Consider the following 25,456-nt stretch of genomic DNA (forward strand, 5'->3'; position numbering starts at 1 on the left):
TGTTGGCACCCATGCTAAAGTTGACTGAAAAGAGGAATATAAAATCATCTTTTGGAAATTGATCTTAATGCCTTAAGTGAAAAATGAGGAAATATCTAACCTTTAAGGACACCAATTTTCTTGGTGAATGAATAATGTATCATAAATAAATAAATGTTCTTCCTTAAAATACAGGGGTCATAAGTATTGACACCCCTATGTTAAATTCCCATAGAGACAGGCAGATTTTTATTTTTAAAGGCCAGTTATTTCATGGATCCAGAATACTGTGCATCCTGATAAAGTTACCTTGGCCTTTGGAATTAAAATAGCCCCACATCATCACATACCCTTCACCATACTAGAGATTGGCATGGGTGTTATTTCAGTTAGCCTATTAGCTGGTTTGATTTGCATTGAGCTCAATGACCTTAAAGGTTAGATATTTCCTAATTTTTCACTTAAGGCATTAAGATCAATTTCCAAAAGATGATTTTATATTCCTCTTTTCAGTCAACTTTAGCATGGGTGCCAACACTTTTGGCCATCACTGTATATAGTGGGGATGGGATCTTGCAAACTCACTGGTTTTCCAGGTGCTTCAGGTTCTGTGATGACCATCGACTTGGTCTGGCTCAGTCTTTCGCCACTACTATTGGTTGTTTTGATTCTCATTGGCACAGTTCCATGTGGGGGCAGAACCAGACCTGGCTGTTTGGCCGCAGTCTGCATATTAGTAATTCTACAGGAAAAGGATATGAGGACATGTTCTAACATGAGGATACATTCTAAACGATTACCATGGAAATATAATAACCGTCTACAAACAAATTGAGAGTAACATTTACAGTGGCACATCAAAGTTTCATAACATCTAAATGTCCAAATCAATATGGCTTAAAAACAATTAAACATGACAGCAGCTCATGAGATCATATAGCCTATGTTAAAAGATGAGGAGCCCTTCTTTTATGATCTATCTCAAAACATCAGAACTTATACCATGTAGTGTTCGATGCTATGGTGAGTGGAAAAATAAAAGGAATTTGTAATTTAGCAGAAGTTTCCTGTAGTCTTGTTGCATCACAGATGTCTTGCAACACATGACTCTGTTCTTGGTCTGTCTAAAACAGCATTCTTGCAGCCACATTCTATATATTTTCAGTCTCTCGCCCTCTCTCTGCTTGTTGTTGTTATAAATTAAATATCTAAATGTAGACACAGAAGATGCTGTGAACTTAACTGAGTTGACATTATATGTATTCCTATTGGTACCAAGGCATCTCCACCTCAACCTTGCCTAACCTTAATAAACTTGTGGATGTGGCAATCCTTGAAAACCATCTGTGATCTTGAAAATTTGTGAAGTTTAGCGAGTCAAAAAGAGAGTTCAGTAGACTATTCTCAGCTTAACTTGGCACTTTGGCCATTTGCAAAGCTGATTTGAAATCAACTGCAGTAACAGGAAATCTTGTGAAGCACAGAAGAGAGTGCGGAAACAGACCTTCAGCTCAAGTCATGCAAATAACCTCACATCCCCTCATCTCAAAATTCTCAACTGCAAGAATCTGTTGCTGGTAAATGTTTTGCTACTGGCCTGAGATTCATTTAAATTTTGATCCAACTTGTAGTAAAGCAGAGAGTGAATTGTTATGCGTCTCTGTTTGAGGAGTTATGAGGATGGTATTATACTATATGTATTCTTAACCTCTATATTTTTTTTAAAGTACAGATTTCACTCTACAACAATTCACCCCACACTACCACACACACACACACACACACACACACACATGCACACACCCACACACACAGCCCATGAGTTTTTCTACTGTATGGCCTTAAATTTGTAAAAAATACTTCAGCTTCCAGACAAAATATTTTAAATATAGTAAAATAGAACTATATCAACTTTGCCTAGGCCTTATTAACTTAAAGAATGCATATACTATTGCATTTTTTTCTGTCATAGTATCTTACACAACAATATTTACAAACTATGGTGAAGTAGAGGGGACGGAATCATGATAAAAATCCTTTGATAATTTTTATTCTAAGCATCAAGATGTCAGCCACCCAAAGTGGCTTGAGAAACTCGACAGTATTAAAAACTTTTACTTCACCAAAACATAGTCAAAGCTCCCCTACCTGGTTCCTGCCATGTACCCAGAAGACTGTGCAACAGATCAATAAATTGACAAAGAGGGAAAGAGAGTAAGAGACTGACTGTGTCTTCCACTGTGCGGAAGTTTGACTGCATGACGTGGGTTGCTTAACTCAACGTCCCATGTCTTGGGCTGTTGTACAACTGTCTACACGATCGCTGGGGTTTCACGTCTGCAACCTTGCAGCTTCCTGTCAAAGTCTGCCTACACTCAAAAATAGCCAGGCCTATGAGCCCACAATATGCAGCGTGCTTCAGCATCTCTGCCATTTTGACGAGGGGGCATTGCAATATCACACACACACACACACACACACACACACACACACACACACACAAAAGCTGTCAATCTGATAATGAAAAAAAACTGAAATAGTTGATGCTGGAAGTTAGAACTCCTGCTAGCAGTGTGTGTTTTTGCCTACTTCTCCTACTTCTCCTTTTCAGCTTGTTTAGTCACCATTGCACGCCCTGTAATCATTTGGCGAGCACCTCTTTCGCAACTATGAAAGTAAACAAGTGATTTTGATCGTGGCAGCCATAGACAAAATTAATTATATTTTGTCTTAGTCAATTCTGAAAGTAAACGTCATTGTCCATGAAACAGCACCAGCCAATTGCTGCAGTCATGAAAACTGACGCGTTGAGATCTACTCTCACTGATATCACCCTCAGGCCATAAATGGCAAGCTGAAATTTCACTGAGCTCAGATATTTTTGTCTTGAGAACTTGAACCATTGTGGCTTTGAGGTGTGTGGTTAGACACTCTAAAGTGCCTACATGCTTACGAGTGCCAGATTCAACTGTCAGATCTGACCTTGCTTGTTTTTCAATAGCAAAGAGCTAACGATCACACAAGAAAATCATAACGTTTTAGGCTAAGCCCTAAGGATCTCAATATCAGTTGAATTAATAGGCTATCTTTAAGTTCAGAGCATACAGTTATCAACACTTTCAAAATAACAATGAGCAGCATGACATTACCAGTTAGCACTGACTGTGGTCCTGCTCTAGAGTTGTGGATACCATACCATGTCAGGTTGAGGTTCCTCACTTTAGAACCAGGAGATGTGCTGGTTATCCTCATATATTTGTTGTAGATGACTGCTAGAAGTATGATCCTGTCATGGCAAAAATGGACAATGGCACAGTCGCTGATAGTATAATAGTTCTGGTGGAAATATACCTTTTTAACAGCGAAGGCCTCCATTGTCAAATGTCTATTCTGAGTAATAAGTCTATAGCCAAAATAGTAGATACACAAACATATCTAGAAAATATTTGGTCTTGGCCTATGTCAGATCAGGACTTCTCTGTCATCTATATCTATATCTATCTATAAAAAGCATCAGTCTGTGCCACTTGTGTAGACTTTTGCATCTGACTAGATTAGTTTATGGAAAAAGTCGGAGATTTATTAACGGATATTCAATAAATCCAATCTGATGCTTGTTAAGGTTTTTATGTGTTTAAACACAAACACAGTCAATGCCCTCAGTTAAAGGTGCAGTCAGCGATTGAGCAGGAAGTCACATTTGTTTATATTTAAAAGTATTAGCAGACATTTTTTCCCCCAAAACAACATGCACTATGTTTTAACCAAGGACCAAACAAAACACACCAGGGAGGTAGCTCACTCCTCCCCTCAATATTCCCAGAGAAACTCCACACAGGATTTCATTTTGTTTTGGGGGACAGGCCTGGGCTGCCTACAGAGAACAGATTTTTCACAGTGTACTCACGAAATGGGCAGCTAGAGGAGACGATTGCTGAATGTGACAAAAAATGTTCTGAGTTTGAAATCGTGTACAATTGTTGACTGTGCCTTTAACAACAACAATGTAGCCCAACTTTCATGTTACAAATAACCCTGTGTGACTTTGAACCTACAATGTTACCAGGCCAGCCACCCCCACAGAATAGCCTTCCTGTAGGCAGAACACCCCTTAGGTATAGCGCACAATGGAACCTCTCACAGCTGCAATATGAAAGAGAGTGGCTAAATCTGATTCTCCCCCCTAAGGCCTAAGCCCTGAACCCTAAAAGACTTATCTGACACCCATCGATAAGTGATTGTGTTTGAGAGGCTGTAAGTATAATAATAATAATAATAATAATAATAATAATAATAATGATATAGAGGGAGAGCAGCTTCACAAAAGAGAACTTCTGACGGCAAATTTGAGGAAAAGTTGGTAAACCATCCTTCTTACCTAATTTGAGGGTGCTGATTCTGAATATGTTGTTTACCAAAGTCAAAGTCTGCTTTATTGTCAATTTCTTCACATGTCAAGACATACAAAGAGATCGAAATTACGTTTCCCACTATCCCACGGTGGAGACAAGACATTTTACCAATTAGGTCCACAGACAAAAACATAACATTCAATTAAACAATATAAAAAGTAAATAAGAAGGCACATACAGTGAAGAAATAAGAGCAGCAATAAATGGGTTGAAATTGTGCAATTGTGCATACAGTAGACAGTCAATATAATAGTGCAAAAGTCAGGCCAATAAATGGCTGAGGTAGTTCTGTTTGACCTAAGTATGCAAGTGGCATAGTGGTGCAAGTTATGTAAGAGCAGCAGAAGTGTGTTCAGAAGTGTTTTCAGGACACAGGACAACAACAACAAGTCTAAGTGTGCAAGTGTACAAGTGGAGTAGTGCAAGTGGAGTAGTGCAAGGCAGCCATTGTGGGTCCAAAAGTCCAGGATGTTGGGCTGTATTTTGGGTCACCAGCGCATGGCGTAAAGTTCGTTATTCACCGGCGCGAAGTTGAATTCGTTATTTTGCACCTTTATTTTTTAAGCATTGCGCCCAGGGGTGTGGCAATTAACAACCTAGGGAGGGACCTGGCGCATTGTCTAAAAATCGCTATCATACACCACCTAAACCTGGTCAGAAGTCAATGGCGAGTTGTTCATATGCTATTTTAAGAGCGCATGTCAACAGTCATATTGGCAGGTGCACGCACCATCCTTCTATCATTCATGAACGCACACCAGCGCACGTCCATGCAAAGCATTACAAATTGCATGATTACAATGGTAAACATAATTAGAATAAAGATATTACGAAATACTGTACATCTCATGATGAGTAGTTATTCACCATCATTTGCAAATTGGTAATGACGGTTAAAAGTGATTAGGGGAGAGGCGAGAGACACGTATGGAGCACAGCTGAAGATGCACTGTCACGAGATATAAGCAACTCCTCTGCAGGATAAATGTTGTTTTATTCAGTCATTTGAGCAACATTAGGGTAAGTGTTGCTTTTTCCAGCCTATGTTTTCGATGGTAACCCATTGTCAGTCAATAGTGAAAGTAACTGCATATAACTGTCTTGTCGTTGACTGACTCCTTGGTGAAGTTAGTTTCACTTTGCCAATGAGTTCAAATAATAGACGAGTGCAAATGCGTGAAGGCTATGCTAGGTTTTAGTAAAGCATGGTTTAAGAATGACTATTCCATACGGTCTCGCAAGCAGCCTCCTTCAAATGCGCTGTTGAATGCCAAAATACCGATGCATTTATTTGACATATCGCGCGTTGCGCCGTTAAAGGGAATGACAGATGTCATTCTCATTGGTTTAAAATGATGTTACGCCCCAAACACACCCATATGACTGATTAAAAGACCTAGGAACACCTTGTTACGCCATGCGCTCCACTTTTGAGAACGAAACCCCTCCCAATGTGAACTGGACATCCTACTAAATTTGAATAGACTTTTGACGAGTGACGATGCACTTTAGAATGTCATGATAGGGCCCGTTATGTGGCTGAGGGTGGAGGGGGGAGAAGGGGGGAGCTCAATTATGAGTTCTAAGCCGCATAATCAGCATTTTAACATAAAATAGCGATTATTTTATTTTTTATTTTATTTTATTTCAAAAGTAATCACTAAAACCAAATAAAAGTGTTCTCTAAATACATGTTTGAGCATTAAAGAAGCCATACTATAGTTTATTAACATATTTAATGGGAACATGATTACAGTTAACATGTAATAAACTTAGAAATTCTAATCAAAACACAACCATATTTTTATGGCTAACATAGTGAGTCACTTGTAGTGTTTAATGCATTTCATCACAATAACAAATTGCACAGATAACCTTCAACTCAGAATATATCCTACAGTACATATGAACTTAGATTGCGGGAATAAGCCTAATGCAGAACTGCATCTACCGTCAGCAACAACCGACAAGTAAAAAACATTTTACTTCTAGTAACACTGGATTTGGTATATGTGTGCTTGCCTCCATACTAGAGCTTGATAATGTGCTCTTCTAATATGCCATTGAGCATCACTTGTTGGTGGTAGAGCCTCCGATCCTCGACATCTAGAAAACAGAGTGGCTCTGTCATAGTGTTGTCACGATACTAAAATTATGACTTCGATACAATACTTGCCATAAATATCTTGATACTCAATACTGAAATGATATCCAAATCCTAAAATATCTGGAAAAGGAAGGACGCAGGCCTCCTCCAAGTGTATTGAGTCATTTGTGTTGAATTTGGTGCACTTTTGGTCAATTCTGGGTTTAAAACTTCCTACATAATTATTATTTTTGTAGTCAGTAAAATAGTAGTTTGTGTGTGATTAAGTCATTTATTGTTTGTTATAGCTCATTTATATTGTGTGATATTTTGGCAATAAATTACCTTTAAATAGCCAAAGTAGGCTAGATCAAGATCAGTGTTCAAATTACTGCATGCCAATCACTTAATGCTATGCAGAAGAGCCTAATCTTTAGGCCATCTGATGTAGGATACCCTAGGCCTTCCTGTGTTTATGGGACACAAAAAAGTGAAGATAGTCTTCTTTGCTCCCAGTGTTATTTAATAAGTATGTTTCAACCACTCTTTGGGTCTTAATCAGATAGGCCTACAGTACACCATTATTACATTACATTACATTACATTTGGCTGACGCATTTTTAACCAAAGCGACTAACAACATGGTAACAGTTAAGTTTTAAAGCAATTCTCTCAACAATTTTGGGACAATTTAAAAACGGTAGAGTACAGTAGGAATAAGTGCATCAGTGAGTGCTGTTTTTAAACAGTTGAGTGTCAGTTCAAGACAGGTGGTAAGTGCTAGGATCAGCAAGACTTGTTGTAAGTGGTGCTATGAAAGGAGATGTTCTCTAAAGAGCTGGGTCTTGAAAATGGAGAGGGATGACCCTGCCCTTGAAGAAACTGGCAGTGTGTTCCACCAACGAGGAACAACAGATGAGAAAAGTTTGGATTGGCCTGAGCGTATCTGTTGCAATATCTGTGTGCATTCCTACATTAGGTCTATTTCTTTCTGATAGTCAACATCATTTGCTACCACATAACAAATACCAAATAACAATACAAAAGTTTCTTACAAACTTTCCTGCCTACTTCTTAAATGTGCTGCAGTCAGATGGGTGTCCTAAAGACATAACTAGATCTTGAGCATCTATTACCAGTGTTGAATGAGCAGTTTTTGCAGTGATCACTACTGGACATTCCACATTGCTAGACAGCACTTGAGTGAGGATAGACTTATTTTCACTTCACAAATAACCATCGCTATCTGCAATAGCTACAGTACAGGGACAATAATCAGTTCATAGCTGAGGATTTGTTCTAGGTCCACTTCCCTTTCAGCATCATATGCAGTAACGATGCACTGGAGAATGTTTCTTTTTGTTGCACTAAAGGATATCTTGTCTATTTTTTTGCAAATAATGCAATCTCCATAGCACTCTTCAGCAACCCTCAAATATGCACACTCTTCCATTTTTTGCATGGCTGGAATTTGATAGGAAAGAGCACCAGTGAGATGTTTTAACTAGGCAAGCACAGTCGCCTTTACAGTACAAAAAAATACAGTGTAAATCCTCTGTAAAGACTGACAACTGTTCATAATAGTTAGTGAAAAAGTACTTTCTACAGAAAAATGAGCAGTCACCTACTATTCTATCAATTTATTATCAAGGAATCTATTTTGCTTCTAAACGTCATACTGAATTTTAGCTATTATTTCAATTTATATTTTAATTTTAGCTTATTTTAATTTGCTACTTGAGGGTCATTGGGGTAATTCCTGTCCTGTCCTACAACATATCTGATACATAAAGAGTATATTAATGCCCTTTTTTTGCAATTCCTATGATATCTGATGGCAAAACCAAAAAGTATGTGAATTATGCTAATTATGCTAATTAGCAAGCTTACAACTCAAAATTGAGCTTGGTAAACATGAGTTGTAGCGCTACCCTATTGTGTGCAGAGGAAATTTGAAAGATAACCGTTTATCCCGCCCCTCGGATTGAGCAGTGCCTATGGTAAGTTCCCAGACCCTACATCTTGATGTGGGTCTGGCTCGTCAGGCTAGGGTACAAGACCGTACATCTTGATGTAGGTCTGGCTCGTCAGGCTAGGGTACAAGATAAAAGTGAGTTACTAAAAGCTCTCATATACGCTTTCAGGTCTTTTTTAAAGATGCTTACAGTATTTGCCTGCTTGATGTACAGAGGCAGGGTGTTCCAGGGTGAGTGGCAAATTAATTCTGAATTCTGACTTCTGTGATCATTGTAAGGACTGCGGTATCGGATTCGGTATCAGATTTTTAAAACAGGTATTCAGAACATGTCTGATGATGGTCGAGGTTATTGTCCAATGTTTATAACAACCAGTGGTATTAAATGGTTCCTAGAGTATTGAGGAGTGTACATAGTGTGAATGTGGATAAGTGTGGTTTTTGAATAAAATATAAATGGGTCAGCACCTATGACCTATCCTTAAATTGACAACACCAAAACAGTGTTGCAAACACATTTCCTTTTTCCGTTTTATGGCAGTTGTTTAGGCCCACTGATGTTTTTTCCAGCCCTCAGCCTCCCTTTGGGTAACCCAGTGTTTCACGTAACAACGCTATGAATTGTTGGTAATTCCCTTCAGTAAAGTCTGCATAGATGCCGACTTACGGAAAGGGCACAGCAAGGGTGTGAGCGAACACTCATGCACTTCACAGTTTCGCACTGGGACAGCCCTAAGCCCTCACAAAGTTCCCGGGAACGCACAATAAATTCCGTAAAGCAGTGAGGGGAGAGATTGGGTTTCAGCCTAAGTTTTCAAAAGGGGTCCGGCTGCAGACCATGGGGAGAGTGGAGCTCCACTCTAAAACGGAAACATGTGACTTCCACTCCAACAGCCACACTACTCTGTCTTCACCGCGACACAGTTTCAATTTAATAAGCTGCTTCACAGACCAGTCATAATGACTTGCTCTCAAAATGTTGTGTCAATTATAAAACTTCAAATGTTTATTATGAATTGTATGTCAAAGGAAATAAAACAATGTTCACCCATGTGGGCTAAAATCTATCTCTGCTCCAAAGCATTTAGAATATAATTTGCTATTGAATTCAACATTGTGATTGATTAAAATTATTGTGTCAAGCATGAAAAACTCTAGCCTACAGTATCTAATATCGACGTGAAGACCTGCCACATCAGTGCCAGAAGTGTAGTGGTAAAATAAGAGGTGGGTAAACTATGAATTCTGTGATCACGGTAAGGTGGACTGTCATATTCGGTATTGGATTTTTTAAAGAAGCATTCAGAACTTGTTTGATGATGGTGGAGGTTACTGCCCAATGTTTATAACAATACTAGTGGTTTTAAATGGTTCCTAGAGTGTTGATGAGTGTATATATTGTGAATGTGGTATACAGTGTGATTTTTGAATGTTAGAAGATGAATAAACTCTTTTGAGAGGTGGATAAACTCTAATAAGAGGTGGATACTCTATTTCTGAAAATTCAGATGTGGATAAACTGTTTATTTGTGTTTAAGCCTCCAATACAGCCCTGGTGGCAACATATATAAATTAATCAGATTTTCTGTATCTATAGCTTAATTAATCCATCGTGTGAATCATTAGGCTATTATGATTAATCCCGGTCTCGCAAACCCATCAAAATGCCCTACAATTTCGTTTAGCCTTTAATTTGGGTATGCATTAGCCCAACAAACAAATCCATGTGCTTTATCGTTACCTTTTCCCAGTTTGAAATAGCATATGCACAATTTCTCCAGCAGAGGGGGAAATCCTGCCAAGTTTCCCTTTATGGAAATTAGCCTGTTTCCTGTGTTTGCAGTTGTTTCCTGATATTTCTTCAAGCATAGGCCTACCTTGGATAGCCTACCCTTTGGATAACCCTGTTTTTCACATCACAATGCTATGAAATGTCGATTATTCATTTGGGAAAGTTCTGCATAGATGATAATTTACTGTCAGAACGTCTGTGAGCAAGCCCTCACTTGACGATTTTACAGTCAGGACAGCACTCACTCACAGCCTTCACGAACTTGCCGACAGCGCGCATGTGAGTCCTTGCGTGGGGACAATGGCATTGTAAGTAAGCAATTTTGGATGTAGGCTACAATTTAGAATGGAGAAAGGGGTGCAGGCTCAGGGGAGAGAACGGTCTGGCTTCCAGTAATCTCTGCTGCACTTCTTTACTTCCGGTAGGGAGCTGGGGTTTGTCCAAGTTTTGTCATCATAACCGATCATATTTGAAACTGAAAGTGCCTTAACTCCAACTCACATTAACTGAACGACGGTAGCCAACGAAGAAGAGACGCTGTAGCCGGCTGTAGCCCTTTTCCAACACCATGATAACATTAAATTGGTCGGGCAATTAAATGTGGAAGTGAAAGTGAAGTCTACCTTTTAATCTTCTCGTTTTCAATCATCGACAGTGAAAGAAACATCAATCAATATCTAGATGAGAATTGATAGATTATTAGCCTAAGTTGTCATAATAACCAATATTTGAAAACGAAAGTCAATTCAAACTCAGTAAACTCGGTTTGATGCAATCTCTCTTCAAGTGGGCCCTGGCCAAGAAGGCTGCACACAGAAAAAACTAAACAAAAGACAATTGACCAAGACAGCAATGACAACAGTGACATACACAAATACAACTGAAACAATACCAAATTTAAAAACAAGAACAGACAGATTGATAGAATTGATTGAAAAATGACACAATCTATTAATGAGATGAAGAGCTCCAGTTTTAAATGTTTCTACAGCTTGTTCCATGTAGCCTACTATAACTAAAGGCTTTCTTGCCAAACTCTGATCTTACTGAGGGATCATCAAACAGACCTGGTAGACATTGGACCCATTTCAGTGCATTTCTCTCTTTACATAAAGTGAAAGCCAACCAACCATGTCATAAAATACAGTGATGATGAGTAGAGAAATTTGCACTGTTATAAATCTCAGTGCTGAATGATACAGTCTAATGACTGCAACACTGTCTTGGAGATATGTCTATAAAGCACACATTAATCTAAAATTAGGTAAAACGTAGATTTAGCTTGCTGTGTAAAACAAAAGCTATTTTAAAAATAAAAACCCAACATTCAGCCAACAACAACAACAAACATTCTTTGAGCTGTTGTTTGACATGCCATTAGAAAGACAGGGGTATTTCACAAAACCTAGATAAGCGATCTTTGCAGTGGCAACCGCTTTCTTAATGACGTTGCGTGCCGAGACAAGGAAACGTGAGTCCATACGTAAATTTGCATTCAGTTGGTCTACCACGCCTACTCCTGCTGTTTTACAGAAATAACCATGATCCCCTATTCCTAAAAGGACAACTTGTTATGATAACAATGTGTAGGCAGTGGCAGGGCGGTCCGGGCCGTGGGAAGTGAGTTTTGGTTGGGGGTGCTGTAGTGGGGGGGTCAAAGTAACCGTCTGCTATCTGACGCTACACTAGTAAGGTAACAAAGTTGCTGTAGCCTTGCACCGAAATCGACGGTGAACACGAGAAATATAAAACTGTTGAACACCAACATTAATAAAACGTAATAATTATTGACGCTTCTGACATGGGTGTCAAAACAGGCTAAAGACCCTATCGCACAGCATATTAGACAGAACACATTGACTCAAAACATATGCATAGCATATAGGCCTACACAACGCAATATTCATAGGCTAGCCTACATTAAATTGATCCACATATCACAAATATAGCCTACAACAAATGCTGACATCATAAACGCACAGTGTAGCCTTTAACCTAGCCTAAACTTTCAAAAAGAAGAGAAAGAACGCTCTGAGGAGGCCACTGAAACAGGCACGTAAAGACACAGATGAATGAATAAGTTCATCTACCTCGCTGAAGAGAGCTCTTGTTTGTGGATGGAGCTTACTTAATATCCATGCCACCTTTCACCGTGGTGCACCGAGTCTCCCCGATAACACTATGCATCATTTTAAGCTGAAGATTGAGGCGGCCCATGTTCAGCTCCTTGGGAAACTCACGGTAATATTCAGCTAGCCTACTTAATATGGCATATTGTCGTACCATAAAGCTAGCGTCATAGGATATCTCCCTCAGGTTTGTTTTGTTAATTTGTTTAGTTTTTGTTTAGATCTCCCAGGTCTAATGTAACATTTTTAGTGCATAATAGAATAATAGACAGGGGGACGGAGAGCTTCTTTTTTTTCTGATCGTGAGTGGTATGACATATAAATGCGTGCTTTCCTGCAGGGGGTGCTGCCGCACCCCCAGCACCACTACTTCCCACGGCTATGGGCAGTGGAATAACTATTGGTTTCCGTTGGTGACTGCTGACTGAGATAAGGGATGAGATTAAATAGATCCTGAAACTTCGCTTGGTCTGGAGCAGCCTAACACTTACTGCCAGCTCTTCATGTGAGTAGGAGCACAACACAAGTTATCCTGACATAAAGGTAATCACCACGCGGTTTAGCCTACATCGGATCGCTCCGATATTACAAAAATATGTTAAGCCAGTCAAGCAAACTGGCCGTTTTGATCAGTTAGAGATGAAGCGCCCTAACCGGTGACGCATGCAACTCTAGGCTAGTTCGTCATCACCATGTTACAAAAAAAAAAAAAAACTCAAACAATTCAACTAATCCTAAAAATAAGGTATGACCACTAGAAGCAATAGGTGACCCCAGTGCATAGCTAAACTCTAGGAATGCAACCAGTAGGTGGCGATGAGATTACTTTCCCTCCCTATGATAGACATTCTGGGGCGGGACTGTCGAGGTGTATACCCACACAGCAGTAGACTCCTAGGCGGATCCGCCTTCAAGTCGCCAAACCCGCGTGACTGTCGCATTCGTTTTGGTGCCGCACAGAGGATCAGCTCCGCCTCCAGGCGGCTCCGTAAATTCTACTGTCAAACAGCGGGTCCTGAGTGGACCCATGTCGAATCCGCGGGCGCGGACGCGCCTGTACTGTAACGGTTGAACATGACTGTACACCAAGAGCCGAGAAGAGTCATAGACCTACTCTAGTGGATATTTTCTTTGCTGGGACACGGTTGCGCTGAACCCTCTCGAGTAAGTGATATTTATTAATATATTGCGACATTCACAATAGCTAAACATTGGCCTTTGTGGTTTTATACTTAAAACTTACTTATCATGTTTATTGATTATAATGACGTTGTTTGATATTAGGACTAACGTTAACGTTAGTGCAGACGTTTGTAATTTTGAGCAACAGGCTAAGTTAACGTTATTGTTAGCTGTGATGCTCATATGAGTCTGTAGCCTATTTGATTTAAAATGGGTTAGCAATTTCGGCAGAATATGTTATGGTAGTGTGATTTAAAAAACACACATTGTTATTTAACGTTAGTCTGGTCTTGTCTGTTTTAATGTGTTGCTGTTGTCCATAGTCCATAGTGCTACTATGCTAGCGGCATACAGCTGCTAGCTAGCATGATGCTAGGCGCAATTGCATAAGTTATTGCTAATGTCTATTATACATATATATGTTTGAGATCACGTTTGCGATGCAATCCTTGATTAAGCTGATACATTGGCACTGGTATTTCAGTCAATGAAGTCAGTGAAGCACTCGTCTGCTATGAAAGCTACCTAGCTACAACTTTAGCATGTTGACTCACTGATAATGGTTTAGCCCTAGCTGCTAGCTTCTAGCTAGCTGTGCATTAACGTTTGCATTTTGCCAAGTTTGGTCTCATACGTAACTTTAGTGTCCTTCTGCCATCTTTGTAATGAAAGCCTCGGCATTTTAATCACTGTTTAAGTCGGTTCAGACAACTAATGGGTATTGACGTCTGTTTGTGATTTATTATGCTAACGTAACTTAACTGTATGGAACTTGGTCCCCATCTTCTATTTTGTTTGTTCTGCAGCGTCAACTTTTATCGGCTGGATTCTACCATCTAACGTTACGAGTACCTCTGTTGGGTTCGCTTGATGAAGATACTTTCTGGGTTGTTAAAATGTAATGTGAACACATTCCCGTAGCATTCCAAAATAGACCAGAGATGCTTGTACTATATGTATATTTGGAAATTTTGGGATTGCAATAACCATAATGATATGGTTATTTAACAGCCATCGTTTCGGGGACTCTGATGAGAGTGAAGAAGAGCCAGTAAATGGTGACTTTGCATCTCTGAGGTACCTTCCAACTCGCCTGGTATATCAGTTGAAGCCTCAAACCTAAGCCAATTGCACTGGCAAAGTAAGTAATAATCTCTTAACATTGAAATAACTAAATCATAATATTAATATTAGAGATATGGTTAACATTCTTAGTGCTAAAGACATTCCCCTCTCCTTGTATCTATTCCTCCAGCTCCACCATCTTGCCGAGTGCCAGGCAGCAGAGTCACTACCCCTCAACCTGGAGAAAACTGTTAAGGTAAAGACTGATCTCTGAAATAAAATTGAATACAGTGGCCCCATCTATATTAACACAGCAGTAGTCACTCTATTTCAAATCAACAGATTGCATCTGCATTACCATCTCAGATTTTCTGCATACTTCATACATTACATAAATCTCAGCCAAATATTTTGTCAGTTAAAACATCTGCATTCATGCAATATTGCCTGAAAAGTTCATTCATTATTATCAGATTGTATTGAAACACATTGATTTCAATGTAAATCCATTCATGGAGTTGATATAGATAGTGCATACCAAAATGTTGAAACATACAAATTCATGTCCAGTATGACCAGAGATTTGTTTTTGTTTGCCATTGTTTGGCCCTGTAGCTCTCAGCCTACCATGGTTAACAGATCACAACCATTTCTCTCCCTTAGCACCTCACCATGGGGCAGGACCACAACACTCTTCACCACCTCAACTCCCTGCACCTGCACCCGCATTTAACATACGGAGAGTTACTCAAGGTAGGGACTGATCTCTGAAATATTAGTGAATAGAAAGGCCCCATGTGTATTATCAATGATGACTACCATTTAATACATTTTTTCCCCCTCTCGCACACCGCCCACTATGGGCCAGGAATGGCAGTCCCTCCTCAACTCCCTCCACCCCCACACCAGCCCTCAACGTGCAGCGAACAGAGGAGCTTTGTAAGTCATGTTTCTTTTTAAATTTAATCTCCTTAATACCTAGCTCATATATTGTATTGTGTAAGCATACTTGGCTTTGGATGCTACATACCATAAACATAAACATATCTGTCTGTTTGATTACAGGTGCTGTGAGGAAAAACATGGTGACACGGTCAGCCACGGACGCTGAGGTCACCAAGCACGCAATTAGGTGTTTCAACTGGCGGTGGATCGGGCAACGAGGAGACGTGTTCCGCCTCCATCCACACAAATGGAGTAATAGGAGAAATAAGCATTAAACAATCTTTTTATTGAACTTCTTGTCATTCACCAGTTATTCATTTTCTGATATTTTAGATGTGCATAGCACAGCATTTCATTGAAGTTGTAGCCTATTAGATAAAGTATTTCATGTCTGCACTGACCTAGGCTGATAAAGCACTAAATTAGGTTTTGACCTCAAAATTCATGTAGAGTAGCCTAGGCAACGTAGGCTACTTAACAAAAACAGAATAGCTTATAACCTGTAACTTTCCATAAATGTCCATTTTATATTTCCATTGAGTAGTGATCACGTTTGTACAGTAAATTGATGTCTTGACTTAAACCTTTTCTGTTAGGTTTATTGACAGTATTGTTAAGTTAAAAATACGAGGTGATGCTAATCGTAGGCCTATCTTGCTGTAGTAGCCTAGGCTAGGCCTAGTGATAGTTTTACTTTTATCCTATAGTTTATCCTATTTAATCCTACAGCAAGAACAGAAGGAATTTTGAAAATGAGATAAACGGGTCCGAAACGGACCCGGGCCAGATGAGCCTTTATGAGTCCGTTGCGGGTCCGCGGCGGATTTGCGGGTCCCAAACGGACCCGCCGCGGAGGTAAGGTTTTAATCGCGGATGCGGGGCGGAATCAGCGCGGAGCCACGGCGGGTCCGCGATCCGCCTTCGTAGCGGATCCGTTCCTGAGAGCATCTGGACTCCGATACGGGTCCGTTTCGCGGGTCCGTTCCGGAGGCCGTCATACATCCGCGGCGGATCCGCCGCGGAGTCCTTTTGCTGTGTGGGAAGGAACAGAGTGAGTAGCCTAAGCTTTTTTGGATAGCCATGTGCTTCGTTAGAATAGAGAACAATGATAATAATAGGATTTTTGTCTGTAAATTATTTGGACACGCCTATATCTTACAATAACATGTTAGCCTTTATTGTACATTTCCAACGGACTTTGTCCACGTCTTGCCATTGCAACCGAAAGTAGGCTAAACTTTGCAGCAGGAAGCAATCCATACCGATTGAAATGTTTCGTTTACTGTCTACACTGTTCTTACTCCTTCCTGAGGGGTATTTCACGAAGGCAACATTTGGAAATCCAAGATAAATGATAAAGCGAGGCTTTACATAGCGTTGTCTGGTCATCCTAGCTCAACACGCCAATCCAGGATGTCAAGCCAGGGGCCTGTACTACGAAGGGAGCTTAACCTACCCAGATGTAACCCAGGGTTACTTTGTTAAACCGGGGTTGACAAAACCTGGTTATCTTTAGTGGTGTTAATCGGTACTACGACGTTGATTATGAAGTTGATTTGTTGAGCCGGGGTTAACCTCATTGGAGTTTGTGCGCGTTCACATAAAAGGGGCGGGTTGCAGCGCAAATCACCACTTTCAGTGATGACGCGTTCACCTTATTTTACGGATGAGGAATGCACAATTATTTATGACAAGTTATGAGGAATTAAAACCCACTCTACGACAAAAATCAAATACGTCGGCAGTGAACAAAGCAAGCTGGCAAGGCTGTTGGCAACGTATTGCAGATCCTAAATGCCTAAAAGTAAAGTTTTATTTCCACATGTTCTTCAAATACGGAGGATTAATAGCTTGCGGAATGTATTTAATGAGTTGAAATAATTAAATTACTTATTTTGAGTTCATAGAAATGCCTACAGATGCAACACAATTTAGAAGTGGGCATATAGATTACAGTAATAAGGATAATTGAATGTTTAAGTAGCCCCATTGACTGATTTAGTTTAGTTAGTGTGAACATTTCAGATGCAACACCATTGCCAAACGCACATGGCAGCAGGTGAAAATGAAACACAAACACATTATTCAGAATAGTGGTTTATATAGTCATAGCTTGTATTAATATTTCTTAATTATGAAAACATGTAGGCCTATGCTTATAGCCTTCACTTGGCCTCTGTTTTACAGCTAACAAGAAAAAGGTGTCTTTGAACACTACTGTAAGGCACCAGAGTGTTTTACAGTAGCAGAGGAGTTGGCCATCGCAAATAATAGTGGAAGGCCGATTATGGAGGGGGTTGAGGGAGGCATTCGGTCGGATTCTGGTGCTGTGGAAATGTGTAGCCTTTATGTGCAGGGTACAGTATGACATTCAATTCAACAAGTTTGTTAAAATGGTGATTTTTATTTATTAGGCCTACTGTAGGCTATGTCCGATTTATTTTAGGCTATTGCTCAGATGTTCAGCATATAGGCCTATGTCCGATTTATTTTAGGACATACAGTGTTCTTGCATCACCGATTGAATACATGAATGTCCACGTACGGGCATTGCTATGAGACGTCTTCCTAGATCATCTGACAAAGATAACGAATTCCCTCGGCTGACAATCTATATCTTCATAGAGAATATCGTCCGGGTAGGCTATATATATTTTCTGGCGGTCTCTAAAACCCCTTGCCCTGCGAAGAGAGTCCCTCACGATTTGCGCTCCAATGTCGTATGGATCATCCAGGTACGCCGACATGTCTCGGGAGAAATTGTTAGTGGAGGGGTGGTACTTATAAAGGGTGTGGTTAACGGAAACCTCGGGTTAACCAAGAACATAACCTGGTCGGAGCAGGTTTGAGATGCAGCGTAAATTGCCATGGCAGCATACCTCGGTTAAAACCTATCCACCTTTCATAGTACGGGTTAATCGGGAAGTTACGCCACACGTGATCAAGTTACTCTCGAAGTTACCCAGATAAGCCAGAAACCCCGCTTCGTAGTACAGGCCCCAGGTGTAGGCTACAGTAATTGAGGATATGTGCGCGTTCTCGTTTCTCCTCCAAAGAACCCACGGTTGGAATGAAAAAGACGCAGAAAATGGTGTTATTTACACAAAGTGAACAACCGCTTTTTATATAGACAGCAAACAGCGAATTAAAGCTTGTCTTTTGCGGAAACACGGCTATTTCTGTAAAACAGCGAGAGGGTGGACCAACTGCACGTGTGAGCTTCCTTATCTCGGCACATTTTTCGCGGTGTTTGAAGATAAGAAAGTCGAGTAAGAAAGTGAGGAATTCATGGGTAGGCTAGGCTTATAGCCTATGCTGGAAGTGACTCGTTCTTGTTGGCATATAACCATATACCATATAGCCTATGCTGGAAGTGACTCGTTCTTGTTGGCATATAACCCATATACCATATAGCCTATGCTGGAAGTGACCCAGCCCATCTGTTCGTAGGCAGCCAATTTCACATTTATGCACATGCCGTGACTATTTTAAAGTGCTTTTAAACTTTGGAACAGGCTACATTACCTGTACTGAGCTTTTATACCGAGCCAAATAAAGTTTTACCCATTATCATTTAACATTGTTAGGCTATGTTTAACATCAATAGTCGGCATCTACATGAACTTTGATTCTGCTATGGTTATGGTTATTGAATTTAGCAGACCTTTTGGATAAACTCCAGTAACTTGACTATTAGGCTTCTTAACTACGTAATTTCAAATAGACCAGGCAATGACGTTTGTCACACATTCTTTATTATTCCTCCATAACATATTGCATTTCCTCATACCTCATATTCCCTGTTTTTTTGCCATGGTGCCCGTTGCTGACCAGGACCTCCTGGCACTGCTGTACAATCCTAGTCAGCCAGGTCGTACTCCACTTTGGCGGCAACACAGCGAAGACCCTCTTATCACTCTCCTCGTCAAACATAAAGGCAGCACGGCCCCTTGTAGATAACGATAATCATCTTGGTCTAAAACGTTACAGACTACCCCGAGCTACAAGGCAAAAGCAGTGATAAACTACTCATACTGATCAAGTGCAAAAACTATAACAAGTTCAAAAAGGTCAACATAGATTATAGGTCGAAAGTTAAATGAACGAGTACTTACAGTAGGCTATGTCCTTTTGATATCTTACAGGTTGGGTGTTGTTGCCCATAACACATAGCATTCTGCTAATTAATCACGTCATTTACAGGCTTGAAAGGCTTTTTAGAACAAAGAAGTTTAGAACAGTACTGTCTTTGCCCCCCCCCCCCCCCCCTTTTGAACGCAACATTCAAATTTCTAAAGGAAAAAAAAGAAGTGGATTTTGAGGTGTACAGCTCCATAGACCTAGCCTAGAAATCTAGACGCACCCTAGCGGCGGCAAATTAATTTGCTCAGCCTGTACGTCTAGTATCGAACCATAGGAATTTCTATTGGCTTAACACCGTGGATGTTCTCCAATCACAGCGCTCTATTTCGTTAGAGAGTCTTAAGGCGGGCTTAACAGGATAACGACAGTCCTGTGACGGTGAACAACAAGGAAGGTGGCTATGGCGAACGAAGAGCGGTTGTTTAAAACGTCGTTGGCGTCAACTTTGGAGGAGTTGGACTTGTGCTTTTCTTTGAAAGTTGAGCAACACAATGCACTTAAGTCATTCCTTTCTAAGAAGGATGTGTTTGCCGTTTTGCCTACCGGATACGGATATGGTCGTAGCGCTGGCCTATTGCATGCCTAGGCAGTTTGAAAGACAATTCTCTGCCCGCCCCTTGGATTAAGCGAGGTGAATGATTCGATGCCAGCCTATACATCTCAATGATATAGGATGGCCCCGCCAGGCTACCATAGACCTCCATTCATTCTGCACTTGCCCGCGAGTGCCCTCACGTGGAACCAGAGCAGGAACTCTCACTCTCTGTAAACTGCCGGTTTCAAGAAATGAAAAGGTCATAAGTACTCGTTCATTCAACTTTAGATCTAAAATCTATATTGAACTTGCATAAACTACAATACAATCTACGATTCTTCCACGACAAGCAGGTGAAAGAGATAAATTTAGCCGTCTAGCTCCATAGACCGGCCATTCAACCTTCGCTCGCCCGCAATCACCCCCAGTGGAATTCTAATGGAACTGCAACCAATTTTGATACAATGGGGCTTAATATCTATAACATCTGCGACCTCCTGACCCCTTACACTCCTTCCCGCTCACTCAGATCCTCTGACCAAAACCTCTTGGCTATCCCCCGCTCCAGACTCTCCACCCTGGGTGGCAGGTCCTTCAGTGCCTTGGCCCCCAAACTCTGGAACTCCCTCCCCCAACCCCTTCGTGCCTGTCCTTCTCTTCCTTTCTTCAAAGCACATCTCAAGACCTTTCTGTTTAATGATCACTTCTCCTCCACACCCAACACATAGTTCCATACAGATAACTTGTCTTTGTTGTATTGTTTTGTTTGTTTGTTATTGTGTTTCCCTGCCTTTGTCTCTGTTGTATTGTTTGTTTGTTTGTTATTGTGTTTCCCTGCCTTCCTACTATGTAAAGCGACCTTGGGTTTGAGAAAGGCGCTATATAAAATAAACGTATTATTATTATTATTATTATTATTATTATTATTATTAATAGGAAGTGCCAAGGCTCTCCGTAGATGTGCTCTGGCATCAGTTCTGGAGTGGGTCGTGGCCAGTAACCGCTCATTTTGCATTTAAGACTACAGACCCAAGAAACAGCCTATTCTGAAAGGGACTGAAACTGGCGAGAATGGAGCTGGTGATACGCATCTGAGAGGGATTTTGTGCACACAGCTTCAGGGACATGTTTTGCGCAACCCATAGGCCTATTTTGACTTGTTGAAAAAGAAGTATAATATGGGACCTTCAATATAAGTAAGTCTTTATTGTCTCTCCCAAGAGAGAAATTTGCTTTGGACAAACAGAGAGCATCGGCGACACATACATAAAAAAGACTCACTATACATAGAATATGGAACACATGGCATTACCCAAGCACTCACACACACACACACACACACACATGCCACATCCCCACCCACACACAGACACAAACACACGCAGCTCATACAATAAATAGTATAAAACCACGTTGATCCACCAGTTATTGCCCTATTGCACTATAGTAGCTTAATTGATAGCGGTACCATGGAGAACTTGAATCTATTTAGCCTACATGATGGTAGTCGGTATCTTCTTCCCAGAGGCATCAGCACATACTCTGTGTTTAGGACATGGGTTGGGTCTGTGGCTATCTTCAACCCTTGTTTCCTAACTGTCCTCAAAAATCATTTAAAGAGGATGAGGGCTGAATCCCCATTATTTTCCCTGCCTTCTTAACAAGGTTCTGAAGTTGTGCCTTTGAATTTCCGGTCAGGTTACAGAACCATGATCTATACAATATCTACAGTAGAACAACATGAGATTTTTAAACATCTTTAGTAAAATAAACAGTTGGTCATCTTTTAGAGATTACTTCCTCATTTGTGTGGGAACCCACATCTGAGCATTGCCTAAATTACCTTGCACTCATATGCATGGTCTTAGCACATGTGTTACACACCATACCGAGCAGAGCCTCGCATTTCGGTCCTTGTGTGGATCTGGATGCTGGAATCTGGTTTGACTATGTTTAACATTGCAAGTGATCTGCAGCTGCTTGACTGCTCTTGTTTACTTGGTTGTTCTTGTTAAATGGCAACACCATTAGACAGTTTAAATCAATAGTCAGGGGTTAATGTTTGAAAGCTTAATGTACACTATTGGATACTGCCACTGATACTGCCTAGATTAATCACTACTGAATGCCTTTCCTTAAACAGATCATTTTCAAAAGGCAAGCTGAGCATGGCTGAGAAATCCCCTCTCCAGGAAAGATACCAAGCCTGCATGATCCTGAGTGGAGCTGGAGATGCACTGGCGTACAACCGTGGCGACTGGGAATTTGAGTCAAATGGTGAAAAAATCCATAAGGAGGTAGCAGCGAGAGGGGGCTTGGAGAACCTGGATGTTAAGGAGTTTCCTATTAGTGACGACACTGTCATGCACCTTGCAACAGCTGTAGCCTTAGTGGAGACTGGTAAAGACGCATCAGTGAAAGACTTGTATGGCACCTTGGTCAAAAAGTACATACAGTGTATGAATGATATGTCTGGCAGGGCCCCAGGTAAGAATCTATTCAAAGAATGTTGTTCAGACCTTTTTCTGATTAAATCATAACTGGATGAAATCAGAGTGTAGCTTATAGATATAGACTGGAAGTGCTGCACTTTAAATCACTGGGAAAAGCTAATGACACCAAGCTGCTTCCTACATTTACATTTTTACAAAATTATTGTTTACATGTGTATACAAAGCATTTTTATCATTTTTAAAATATTTGAAGTCTTTAGTTTAAACTTCCTCCACTATACAGTAGGTGTGCACAATCTCACTCTTATGCCGGTACGATTTATACCTCATGTGACTCCCACTGTTTTATGCTGGTACGATTTATACCTCAGTCATGGCCAATTTCACTCTTATGATGGTACGATTTATACCTCAGTCATGGCCAATTTCACTCTTATGATGGTACGATTTATACCTCAGTCATGGCCAATTTCACTCTTATGATGGTACGATTTATACCTCAGTCATGGCCAATTCTTCCACAGTGTGTTACTTTAACATCCTCACTGTAGTAAAACCATTACCCCTACTCTCTCACATCTCCAGGTTTCACATGCATTAATAGCACTGCCCAATTAGCGGCAAACCAGACGGGAGACTGGAGGATCCCTTTCAGCAAAGTTGGTGGGGGCTGTGGTGCTGCCATGAGGGCCATGTGTGTGGGTCTGCGCTTCCCCGGGCCTGAGCAGGAGCGCCTACTGGTGGCCGTGAGTGTGGAGAGCGGCCGCATGACCCACCACCACCCCACGGGCTACCTGGGGGCGCTGGCCGCTGCGCTGTTCACAGCCTACGCGGTGAGGGGCGCACCACGGGTAGAGGCCTGGGGCCAGGGTCTGATGAAGGTGCTGGAGAAGGCCAAGGAGTATGTGCAGCAGGAGGGGTATTGTGTTGAAGAAAACCTGAAACATTGGTGAGAATTCAGCCTGAAAAGGGAATTCATGAGATTATATTTTTTTTATATATTTGATATATTTGAAGGTGCCATGTGGAGTTTAGTTCATAACATTTTTAAATTATCTAGAAATATCAATATAAATGATGTTTTCTAAACAAAGTTCGGGAGGAGCCTTAGGGATGATTGACAGCAATTAACTCACCTGCCTACCGCCGCCAGGGTATTTATTTGTGAAATCACTTTGTACCATGCGGGACACTATCAAATTCAGTGCAAGTCAGTGGAAGAGTGTCATGTGGCTTGGTTTAAGACAACTCAAAGCCCTCAGAATTCCACATAGCACTTTCAACCACATATACCTGGATTCAGACATGTTTGAAAGTGTCTTGGAAATGCCCTTTCTTCATCCAGACATGAGTGTGTGGCATTTGGTCGTGTAGATTTCAAATTCACAAATGATGATTGATCTCTTGGGTTAAAACACCCACTGTATAGTTTTATCTTCCATAAAAACACCTAACCTTCTGGCCCTGATTAGGTTGATGTTAGTTCTACTGTTGTACTATATACTGTATAATATACTGTATACATTATTATTAATTGTAAGATCTTACACTTGCATTTTTAATTTTGTATTAGGGACTACTTCGGGGACAGCTGGAGAAAATACCTTCAGCGTAGAGGAATCCTTGAAGGGACTGGCAAAGCCCAGTTCCCAGATGACTATGGAGTGATGGCGAGGGAGGATTTCTACAGGTCAGTCAGCTTCAATGGAACAGGCGGTGCCAGCGGACACGACGCACCCATGATCGCCTACGACGCACTGCTGCGGGCTAGGGACTCGTGGACTGAGCTGGCCAATCACAGCTTCTTCCACGGAGGTGATAGTGACTCCACCGCTGCCATTGCTGCTGCCTGGTGGGGTGCCCTCTACGGGTTTCACAACGTGCCCCCCAAAAACTACCAAAAGCTCGAGTACTACAGCCACCTATCTAACGTGGCAGATGAGCTTTACAAGCTGAGGGGTTTGCCACTCTCATGATGTGAAATCTGGGCTTAGAGACAGGCCATGCATAGATTTATGTAACCAAATGTGAATTTGCACGCAATTGGATAGACCTAATAAATCAGAGCATCGAAATATGTGAGAACGGCAAAAACATCCGTCTTCTCGACAAATGCCTTAATCACTGTTTTCTGTTTGATTTTTGAGTTGTAAATAGATAAACTCCATGATTAACTCTATTTTAAAAGTGTTACCTAACCCTAACCTGAAGTGACATGATTAAAATGAACAATAAAATGTACAGGACTAGATGTATTTTCACTCTAAACCTCAATGGCTATAACTGGGTAGACTGGTAAAACCAGACTCTTTCACTTTGTAAATAGAAATCATTGGTCCAGCCTAACCAATCTCATTGATCGGGGATACTTAACGTTTACACATTTTTCTGACTGCACTGACATGTTTGCAGGTGTTGCTACTACTGTTTACCACAGTCACTTTTGATTTCGAAATCTGCTCCGCTCCTTACACATGGATATACTCATAGCTAGTTTGTGACTCAATGAGTCGATAACCACCATTGGACATCTCTTATGCTTGACTGTGGTTGTGTTCGAGCTTGTCAAACCAGCTAAGCGTGTAGGCCACATGTAGGAATCGTCATTATTTTTACATTAGATGTAGTACAGCTCACTTACTCCACCATTCACAAATTGTATTTTTGTGTGTCTTGTTAACATGTTGCACATTTTGATGGTGTGCATTCCTCACGATTACTTCTTGTTTGCTTTTCAAAAAACATAAGATGTCCGATTTT

The 25,456-nt window shown here is 40.8% G+C and overlaps 2 protein-coding genes and 1 long non-coding RNA gene across 8 annotated transcripts in view; 2 read left to right on the top strand and 1 right to left on the bottom strand.

Moving 5' to 3' along the window:
* arhgap15 (Rho GTPase activating protein 15) overlaps window positions 1–2,263 on the bottom strand; it is a 45,361-nt gene extending 43,098 nt beyond the window's left edge. Inside the window, exons 1-2 of the mRNA XM_076264405.1 lie at window positions 2,128–2,263; window positions 565–721 (exon numbers count right to left, since the gene is read on the bottom strand). Coding sequence (XP_076120520.1) covers window positions 565–721; window positions 2,128–2,141 — 171 coding nt within the window. The 5' untranslated portion in view covers window positions 2,142–2,263. The remainder of the gene's footprint in view (window positions 1–564; window positions 722–2,127) is intronic.
* An 8,048-nt stretch (window positions 2,264–10,311) lies between these two features.
* LOC143100855 (ADP-ribosylhydrolase ARH1-like) lies at window positions 10,312–24,937 on the top strand. Of its 2 annotated transcripts, none has more exons than XM_076264406.1 (4): window positions 10,312–10,552; window positions 22,387–22,730; window positions 23,282–23,645; window positions 24,270–24,937. In XM_076264406.1, the coding sequence occupies exons 1-4, from the start codon at window positions 10,545–10,547 to the stop codon at window positions 24,670–24,672; spliced, it is 1,119 nt and encodes a 372-aa protein (XP_076120521.1). In that variant the 5' UTR covers window positions 10,312–10,544; the 3' UTR covers window positions 24,673–24,937. The 2 variants fall into 2 exon arrangements, with proteins under 2 accessions (XP_076120521.1, XP_076120522.1); XM_076264407.1 differs by lacking the exon at window positions 10,312–10,552 and adding an exon at window positions 17,904–17,922.
* On the top strand, window positions 13,392–15,857 carry LOC143100856 (uncharacterized). Of its 5 annotated transcripts, none has more exons than XR_012981952.1 (7): window positions 13,392–13,537; window positions 14,362–14,453; window positions 14,567–14,696; window positions 14,811–14,876; window positions 15,284–15,373; window positions 15,489–15,559; window positions 15,686–15,857. It is a non-coding gene; the product is annotated as an uncharacterized LOC143100856 (long non-coding RNA). The 5 variants fall into 5 exon arrangements; XR_012981953.1 differs by lacking the exon at window positions 13,392–13,537 and adding an exon at window positions 13,578–14,047; XR_012981954.1 differs by lacking the exon at window positions 13,392–13,537 and adding an exon at window positions 13,578–13,797.
* Window positions 24,938–25,456: the final 519 nt, after the last annotated feature.

Source organism: Alosa pseudoharengus, unplaced genomic scaffold (assembly GCF_046254945.1).
Source record: "Alosa pseudoharengus isolate Yale_2024_CS ecotype anadromous, Long Island Sound unplaced genomic scaffold, YU_APseudo_1.1 YU_APseudo_1.1_scf_3, whole genome shotgun sequence".
NCBI lineage: Eukaryota > Metazoa > Chordata > Actinopteri > Clupeiformes > Clupeidae > Alosa > Alosa pseudoharengus.

What these genes read in the sequence shown, in the direction of transcription:
- LOC143100855 (XM_076264406.1), top strand. An exon ending in TATGTCTGGCAGGGCCCCAG is followed by an intron (nt 22,731 to 23,281) that starts GTAAGAATCTAT and finishes TCACATCTCCAG; the next exon opens with GTTTCACATGCATTAATAGC. An exon ending in GAAGAAAACCTGAAACATTG is followed by an intron (nt 23,646 to 24,269) that starts GTGAGAATTCAG and finishes ATTTTGTATTAG; the next exon opens with GGACTACTTCGGGGACAGCT.